The sequence below is a fragment of the Varanus komodoensis genome, unplaced genomic scaffold (genome assembly GCF_004798865.1).
Source record: "Varanus komodoensis strain SLA01 unplaced genomic scaffold, ASM479886v1 scaffold1, whole genome shotgun sequence".
NCBI lineage: Eukaryota > Metazoa > Chordata > Lepidosauria > Squamata > Varanidae > Varanus > Varanus komodoensis.
The window spans coordinates 73,758,362-73,767,226 of NW_025335268.1; the positions used below are offsets into that span (position 1 = coordinate 73,758,362).

The following is an 8,865-nucleotide window of genomic DNA, read 5'->3' on the forward strand; positions in this document are numbered from 1 at the left end:
CCACCTAATGAGAAGGAAGGACTCCCTGGAGAAGAGCCTGATGCTGGGAACAATAGGTGGCAAAAGAAGGAGGGGACAGCAGAGGATGAGGTGGCTGGATGGAGTCACTGGGGTGGTGGGTATGGGGTTGGGTGGACTCTGAGGGATGGTGGTGGGCTGGAAGGCCTGGAGGAATGTTGTCCATGGGGTCGCGACGGGTCGGACATGACTTTGCGACTAACAACATAGTTTTTTTATACATAGCATAAAGGTAAAAAACGATATATGCAGTGCTATCTTCATTCTAGATGTCAAAAGGGTTTTGTGGCTCCCGGTGTTTTCTTTTCTGTGGGAAACGGGTCCAAATGGCTCTTTGAGTGTTTAAGGTTGCCAGCCTCTGGGCTAGCGGGAGTCTAAGGCAGAAGAAGAGGAAGACCAAGTACCAGAGGGATCGGCTCCCTCAAGGAAGTCCCAGCTTTGAGTTTGGAGGAGCTGCGCTGGTCTGTGAAGGATGGGAAATTTGGGAGAGCACCTATTCATGGAGTCAGTATGTTGGAGATGACTTGATGGCACATCACAACAACACGGCCGGGACATTTTGGAAGTAAGCCTGTGTGAACCGACTCAGTGGCCATTCTGGGGCCCAGAGCTCTCACCACTGCACCACACTGCCGATCCATGGAGGTGAACCTGTTTTGGGGGTGGGATTTAGTGCCATGGGTCAGAGGGTTCGAGTCCCCACTGGAGCATGAGATTTGACTGGGGCCTTCAGGCCAGTCACTGACTCTCAGCCTATCCCGCCTCACAGGGCTGTTGTGTGGCTAACATGGAGAGGAGGAGGCAGAAGGTGATGCAAGCCTCCGCGCCCTTCTGGCGGGAAAAGTGGTGCGATATAAATATGGCAAGACAGGATGTTCGGGCCAGAGAGCAAATGTGTAGGAGGCGCGGAAGGAAAAGACATGCGAGGGAGGGAGAGAAACGATGCAGGAAAGAAAGGCAGGGAGGGAGGGAAGGAGGAAAAGCCATGCAAGGGGGAGCGCGCACCCTCATCCTCATCCTCATCCTCGTCCTCGTCCTGTCCCGCCCGCGCGACGCGCAACCTTTCACCTCGGCTGCGGCCACTTTGCGCCCCGCCGCCCGTCATAAATCAGGCCGCGCGGAGAACTACGACTCCCGGCGGCCCTTGCGACGCCGCTCTACGCGGAAGCCTCTCAACTCCCCCCAGTGCGGGGCTCTCAGACATTCGGAGTGGGCCGTGGGCCGTGCCTAGCCCCACCGATTGGCGGGGGCTGCTGGGATTTGTAGTCTGAGCTGGGGGCAATGGAAAGGACGGTGACCAGCGGCTCCCTGCTAGGGGAGATTGGTGAGTGGGGGTGCCGCCATCCAGGACTGAAGGGGAGGGGGCACAAGCGGTGGAACGAGGATGCCGGGCGTGGATTCGGGGATCGAGGAGGGGGCCACGTTTCTTGGGGAGGGGGGAATCGGGTGGCTTCTCTCTGACTGGCGATCGTTGGGGTCGAGCCTGCTCATGTTGCTAGTCCTGAGTGTGGTCCTGAGGCTTCTTCTAGCTGGACAGCCGCGCCAGGAGCCCCTCCAAATGGGTGGATGATGGGAGTGGTAGTCCAAGACACCTGGAGAGCCCCAGCTTGGGGGGGCCTGGCCCAGATGCGGAGCTGATAATGGCAGAGGAAGGGATAGAAATATTTCCCGAGTTTGCCCGTTTTGTAGGCGGCGTGTCTTTTCCTCCGTGCTTGGCACCTAGACGAAAGCAGTTCAGCGCCTGCTTTAATGTCCCCCCACCGAACTGTTGTGCGTCGCCACAGCTCTCCCATGCCTGTGGCAAGAAAACCGGCTCTCCTTGCCCCAGCATGACTTAATTCGGAGTAAACACGCACGGGACCGGCTTGCTCCAGGGCTTCCCTTGGCCCTGCGGGATGGAGCCCTGCGGTTCCCCATTTCCCTGCATCGCACTGGGAGCTGCTCCTCGACTGCAGCCCAAGAAATGTTCCAGCCGGCTTGGCAAGTGTTCCCGTGTCCCTGTTTGCCCTCCCTCGCGCTCACCGCACAGCCAAGCACGTGGCAGGAATCCGAGGAGAGCTGTGGTAAATATTTTCCTGCTGCGACTTGAAATGTGCTCACCAGGATCGGGAGAATGCCCTGCTGAGCGGCGCTGGGCTCCTGAGCAAACAGCTATAGGCGCCCACTGTTAATAATTTCTTGCTACTGGCTCAGTCTGAAATGACTTGCTAACGACGCTGCTCAGCTCCGTGCAAAGCGGTTTCCTTTGGGGTCGCTGGCACATCGTGAACCCAGTGACAAGCATACAGATGCCTCTGTTGAGCAATACTTCTACTACTGAGCTGTATTTCCATCTCTCTCATATTTATGCTCCCCATGTATACACTTCCCTGTGCAGTGAGGAGAAGCCCTTGATTACAAATACACCCAGAAATAAGTCCCAGAGGTTTAAGAACATAAAAATTGGCTGGACCAGATGAAAAATTCCTCCAGGCCAGCACTTTCTCTGCACAGTGGCCAAACATGTGGCTACTGGCTTATTGTTGTAAGCCGCCCCGAGGCTTCGGCGAATGGGGCGGCATAAAAATGTTTTAATAAATAAATAAATAAATAAATACTGGAAGCTTGCGAGCAGGGCATGAGTGCCATGGTGTTCTGGGCATGTTCCCTGGCAATAAACCCGTGATCCTGGAGGTAAGATACAGCGTTCAGGGCCATCCCAACCCATGGCCTTCTCCTCCAGAATCTCTCCAGATGGACCAAGCTGTCCGAATGGGTGTCCGTCACCACACTCCCTGGAAGAGAACTCCAGAGCTTGCCTTTGCATTTTGCATTTTGCAAAGCGGGTTCTGCTCAGCTCTGTGCAAAGCCGAAGCACACACTTTCTCCCTCTTTGAGTGCTTGCAGAAGCGAACACCCCATGCTTCAGTGCAGCCTGTTGCAGTGCGGTGACCCCCAGTGTGAGCCTGGCAGTGACGGGTGCTTGGCTCCGAAGGCGGGGTGCCCTGCTCCCCTGTGGGATGTGCAGAAGGGAAAGGAGGGAAGCCCCGTACGGGTGAGGTCCCATGCACAGGAAAAGAGCCCCAGCTCCTGGCTTGCCCCCGCCACGACCTTTTCCTCCCTGCTTCCCTTGGAATCTGCCCGCTGGGACTTCTGGGCACCTCCTCGCTGCCGGCTACCAGCCTCAGCTCCTGTTGCCAAGAAACCTCATCTGCCAGGGGGCATCCCTCCCCCAGCCCCCCTGCTGACCCACTTCTGTGTCCCGCACTGGGCTGATTCCACATGGGAGCTGTTTTTGCAGGTCTCCTGCTCAGCCCAGCTCTCACCCTGCAAAGAATTGTGTTTATCCCGTTTCTGACACTCTGTGGCCTTGGGGGGGGGGGGGGGTCACATGGTTTGCAGCCATGCTGGGTGGGGATTATGGGAGTTGTAGCCCAGTACGTCTGGTGGTACAGAGGGACTAGATGATCGTTGGTATCGAGGAACTAGATCATCTGTTGGTCGTTCCTCCGCTCCTGTGCAGCCGCTTTCCTCTGCTTTCTCGCCTTTCCTTCCCAGGATTTTGGGCTGCCAGGACGCCCGTTCACGAGGCTGCCCGGAGCGGAGAGGCCCTGCAGCTGCAGGAGCTCATAGCGAGCGGAGCCTGCGTCAACCTGGTCACCTACGACTCCATCACACCCCTGCACGAGGCCAGCCTGCGCGGCCAGACCCAGTGTGTGAAAATTCTCCTTGCGGCAGGAGCGCAGGTGCGCAGTGGGTTCCTGGTCCAGGGCCGGCAGGGATTCCGGGCGTCCCGGGAACTGCCCGGTGCGGGTGAAGGGGATGCAGGAGCGAAACGAGCATCCGCAAAGCCAAGCCTCTCCGCATCAGTGCGTCAGCCCTCGGCACCTCTGCAGCCCAGCTAGCCCACGAAAGCGGGTGCGGCAGGCCCGCGGTGGCCCGAATTCAGATGGCAGCTCTGCCCGAGTGGGACCCTGGGAAGCCAGCATCTCTCGCACCCACCTGTGATATGGAGATGACAACCCTCCTGCCTTGCAGGGGACCGTGAAGACTTTAATGCTTGCTCACCGTTTTTCCTAGGGTCACTGCAGCTCAGCCTGTGGGAGCCAAAGGCCCTGCTGACTGGGTGGGCCCCAGGGACTAGCTGGCTAATAGCCAGCCACTTCTTGACAAGCAGGCAGTTTAGCCACAGGCAGCCCAGCACGAGTGAAAGTGTCAGGCCGGGACACAGGCATCCGGCGTCTAGTTTCCACTCCACCGTGGCACTTGCCCCGTGGCTCTGGCCCAGCTGCAGCCTCCCACTGTATTCATCTAGAGGGACATGTTGGAAGCGCTTCTGGAGCAGCCTGGTTTCGCTTTCGGCTTGAGCAACGGGGTGGAGTGAGAGCTGCTTGACTTTTTGCACGATAATCTGAGCACCGGCCCTTCTTTCCCTTGTTTTGTTTTTTTATTCAGGGGTTTAGAAGACTTTCGATTGTGCACTATAATGCAGTTGCAGTGGTGTGCGTATGTTTTGAGAGGCATCTGGTGTAGAGGTTAGAGTGTTGGGCAGGACTTGGGAGATCTGGATTCGAGTTTGTTTGTTTATTTATTTATTTATTTAAACATTTTTGTATCCTGCCCTTTACAGTGTCTCAGGGCAGCACCCTAAAGAGTTCCCACTTTAGCCAGTCACAGACTCTCAGCCCAACCTACCTCACAGGGTTGTTGTTGTGAGGTTAAAATGGACAAAATGGAAAGGAGGAGAAACTTGGGGGGTGGGTTGTAGGGAGAAGTGTGGCGTATAAATATAATGAATAAAATAATAAATAATATAAGGTAAGATAAGGTAAAATAAGATAAAGTCAAATCAAATCAAATCAAATCACTTTACACTTATTTCCTATGACATCCCAGGTGGATGCCAGGAACATCGACGGCAGCACCCCACTCTGCGACGCCTGTGCCTCCGGGAGCGTCGAGTGTGTGAAGGTCCTGCTCTCGCACGGCGCCAAGGTCAACCCGCCGCTCTATACCGCCTCTCCCCTCCACGAGGCCTGCTTGAACGGTAAGCCTGCCGCACTTGGTAGTATTCGGCCAGCTGCCTCTTCATCTTTTTGAATCGCTAAATTTGCATAAAAATCCCGAAAGCAGACCGGCTGGCCCATAAATCTGGAGAATCTGCACCACTCAGGGAAATGGACTGCTGTGGAATCTGCAGGTCTGGATCTTGGAAATTCTGACTCGTTCACTGCACTGCACATCCCCCCGACATCTGCAGCGCCCAGTGGCAATGTCAGATTGCAGCATCAATGCATTTCCGCTGCTTTCTTGAGACCTGCAGATCTGTGGGCAGGCAGTGTCCCTTGCTATGGAATCCTCCCCCGCCTAACCTGTCTTGCACTTACTAGCCTTTAAAGAGCCTCTGGATTGTTTCGGACAGCCTACAAGTTCCCCACCTCTATTTTTTAAAGGCAGCGCTGAGTGTGTCCGTCTCCTGGTGGATGTTGGCGCTAACCTCGAGGCCCACGATTGCCACTTTGGGACGCCGTTGCATGTGGCGTGTGCCAGAGAACACCTGGACTGCGTGAAGATACTGCTCAATGCAGGTGCGGGGGAGAGGGCCAAGTGCGGGGGCTTCCCTTGTGGGGACCGTTAATTGACTCCCAAAGTCTTTGGGTGGGTGGGAGACGTGCTTGGAGTGCAAGGGGCCAGTGGCCAGAAAGGGGCAGAAGGAGCCATGCAGTGCATTTAAAATGATTTCCTACATTCCAGATACCCCTCCCCCCAAAAATTGGCCTTCCAAGCGTGCCCTCCAAGATCCCCTGGAGGAGCAGACCCTCGTCTGCCCAGCCACCAGCTAGATGCTCTCCGGTCTTTGCATGGTTTCCTCCCCCACCCCATTTTAAAAGTTTGGAATTTTTTTCCTAAGGTTTGGGGGCTGGCAGAAAGAGCTCTAAGCTAAAATATGGTGGAAACTTGAGCTCCACCCTTTTGGCCAAGGCCACCTCTAGATGCCGCCCCCAAGATCCCCTCCCCAGCTGCGTTTGGGCCCTGGCCTGACATTAAGGGCAGCAGCGGCCTTGGTCGCACAGCCGTGGGGTTTCCAAGCACCTGAGGGGACCCCATCCTGGGTAGTGCTCAGGGTTGTTCTTCATTGTATGTTTTTAAAGCTGTTTTGCTTTAAAAGCTTTGTATTTTGTGAGTTTCGGGGTATTTGGTCATGTTGCTTTTATGAGCTATTGGAAACTGCCCAGAGAGCTCTGGCTATTGGGCAGTATAGAAATGAAATTATTAATCATAATAATAATCCAGTGGGAGAGAAAATGCCACACTTCTGGTGGGCAGCCCTTGAGCATCTTTTCCGGCTGCTCTGCATGCTTGATGGCCTGTACACTGCTTCTGATTGGACATCGCCCTGCCTTCTCCAACCTGGTGCCCTCCAGACTCCAGCTGTCTTCCTTCTCCAGCCAGCTAGGCTGGGGCTGAGGCTCCCTTGACCTTGTAATCTCTCCCAGGGTACCAAGGGACATGTGGGCTGGAGCTGATGGACACTGATGTCCCAAAAGTGTTGGAGGGCACCAGGCCAGAGAAGGGGGATCCAGCCCATGTTCCCATAATCCTGTGGGGCATCAACGTTCCATTTGGGCACAGGTTGAAATGCTTCTGCAAAGCAACGAGGCCGCTGCCTTTGAAACCCCCTGTCCGGCTTTGTTTTCTTCTTTTTTGTCGGCGCCATCAGGCGCCAACGTGAACGCCGCCAAACTTCACGAGACAGCCCTCCACCATGCGGCCAAGGTGAAGAACGCCGACCTGGTGGAGATGCTGGTCGAGTTCGGGGGAAACGTCTACGCCAGGGACAACCGGGGGAAGAAGCCTTCCGACTATACGCAGAGCAACAGCCCCACAGCCAAGCGCTTTGAGTATTATGAGAGTGAGTGTGCCTCTCGTGCCCCTCCGTGGCTGAGGGGGCAGCCCCTCCCTCCCCCCCACTCCCCTTGCTTGCCGTGAGCTAATGCACCTTTCCCGGTTGTGAAGCCTTGGGCAGATGCGGCTGTCTGTGTTCGTTTCTGCAATGCCACCGGGGACATTGAAGGCGAAAAGGCTGGCCGGGTCTCAGTATTTGGGGAAGCATCCTTGGATCTAAGGCCAGACAGGAAAGCTCTGCTTGTGCTGCTCTCGAGGAACATGGCCAGGGGATCGCGCATTTGGCAGGGCCTTTCCAGTGGTGACCCCTTAGCTGCGAAAGGTTCTTCTAACAGAGGTTCTCCCCGCAGTTTCCATTTAGGTGTGGCTAAAGGCTTGTTTATTTGTGTTGCCCTGGCATATTTCAGCCAGCTGTCTAGCAGGCAGCGCCCGCTGTGGCTTGCAGCATGGCCAAAGCCAAAAGGAGGTTCTGAAAGGACCGGCGGAAAGCCGGCGCTTCTGCAAGTAGCGAAATCTTAGAGCAGTATGTCAGCCTTTCAGAATGGAGAGGGGATGGGGGGCACATGCGGAAGAGCAGGGGGCGTGGAGAAGGGGTCTGGCAGTCTGGGGAACCCCAGAGGGGCAGGTGTGGCCTGCCGGGGGTGGGGGTGAATCTTCATTTGGCAGTTCCAAGTCATTTTGCAGCTATTCAGAGATTCCTTACCAATTCCACCGCTCATTTCTTGCCACACCATCTTGACATCCAAGCAAGAGGCACACGGGATGTGTAGCTTTGAGCTATTCAGTCACACTGTCCAAGCGAGTAGATCCCCTTTTCAGAACTCGTGTTTTGGGTTTTTTGCGCCTGCTGCATTTCCCCCATGCTTCAACCCATCCCGTTGGTTCCCCCTCTCAGGAATGCCGCTGAGCTTGTCCCAGCTCTGCCGCCTGAGCCTGAGGCGAGCCATCGGCCGGCAGGCCCTGCGGAAGATCACCCAGCTCCACATCCCTCCGCGATTAATCGAGTTCCTCTCCTACAATTAAGCGGCCGAGGAAGATGCGGCCTAAACCAGCCTCACGCCAACCTCACGCCAGAACGTTCTGTTTACATTGATCTCAGGAGATCTTACCAAATGGCTTGAATGTGATGGATGTAAATACTACCGGTGAGAAATCTGTCATCTAAGTGGGCAGGTGGACCCTGCCCCTCGCAGCCTGTTCCCGTAATAGCACGAAATAGTTTTACGAGGCTTTTCTGAGCATGCGGAGCGCTGTTATCCTGCTCTCCCCACGCCAGAGGCGGAGGGCGGTGCTGACGCGAACGTCGAGGCACTGGGTCCCAGCCCAGGCTCTTCACTGTTTCCGCTGCTCTCGCATCCGTAGGACCCCGAGGGGGGCACGCCAACAAACACGAGCATTTCCACTACTGTGAAAAAGGATTCTGCAGCGCATGGTTCCTTTGCACGCCTGCTCTGGCAGTGGAATATATCCTTTTCCGTGTGCACCTATTTCCTGTCCATTATTGTCTCTGGTTTGAGAGGTTTTGCAGGCTTGGGAAACGGAACTAAAACCTGCAAAGCGTGTTTTATGCAAGACTGTGGCAGCACTGGAAGGAAAAGAGGCTTCTGTCCGATAGGCCAACGGAGCTCCGTGGTACTTTTCTCAAGGCGGGAGTTCTGCAGTTTTGCAGCCAGAAGCACCGCACTGTTACACAGTTTTCTTGCTTTGAGCCTCGTGCAACAGATGGAAGCACAGCCTTCTCCAACCTGCCTCCTTCCAGGTACATGGATGGCAAATCCCATCATACCCAACCAACATGGGGATGGTAGTTGTGACCCAGCACATCCAGAAGGCACCAGGATGGAGAGGGCTGCTGCAGTCGAGTCAGACTCCCAGCCACTCATCCCCCCCGCCCCACAAATTTTCCTAGAGGTCTCTGCTGTGCCTCCTTTTTCTTCCAAGGGAGGAGAAGCGAGTCTCCAG

The 8,865-nt window shown here is 55.5% G+C and overlaps 1 protein-coding gene across 2 annotated transcripts; it reads left to right on the forward strand.

Annotated features, from left to right (window-relative positions):
- Positions 1 to 1,217: 1,217 nt before the first annotated feature.
- On the forward strand, positions 1,218 to 8,390 carry ASB13 (ankyrin repeat and SOCS box containing 13). Of its 2 annotated transcripts, XM_044428969.1 has the most exons (6): positions 1,218 to 1,342; positions 3,556 to 3,743; positions 4,894 to 5,044; positions 5,451 to 5,585; positions 6,719 to 6,910; positions 7,799 to 8,390. In XM_044428969.1, exons 1-6 carry the CDS (start codon positions 1,300 to 1,302, stop codon positions 7,924 to 7,926), a joined length of 837 nt encoding a protein of 278 aa, XP_044284904.1. In that variant the 5' UTR covers positions 1,218 to 1,299; the 3' UTR covers positions 7,927 to 8,390. The 2 variants fall into 2 exon arrangements, with proteins under 2 accessions (XP_044284904.1, XP_044284897.1); XM_044428962.1 differs by lacking the exon at positions 1,218 to 1,342 and having other exon boundaries at positions 3,441 to 3,743.
- Positions 8,391 to 8,865: the final 475 nt, after the last annotated feature.

What these genes read in the sequence shown, in the direction of transcription:
- ASB13 (XM_044428962.1), top strand. Translation starts at nt 3,462, where the DNA reads ATGATCGTTGGTATCGAGGAACTAGATCATCTGTTGGTCGTTCCTCCG. An exon ending in TCCTTGCGGCAGGAGCGCAG is followed by an intron (nt 3,744 to 4,893) that starts GTGCGCAGTGGG and finishes ATGACATCCCAG; the next exon opens with GTGGATGCCAGGAACATCGA. An exon ending in CCACGAGGCCTGCTTGAACG is followed by an intron (nt 5,045 to 5,450) that starts GTAAGCCTGCCG and finishes TATTTTTTAAAG; the next exon opens with GCAGCGCTGAGTGTGTCCGT.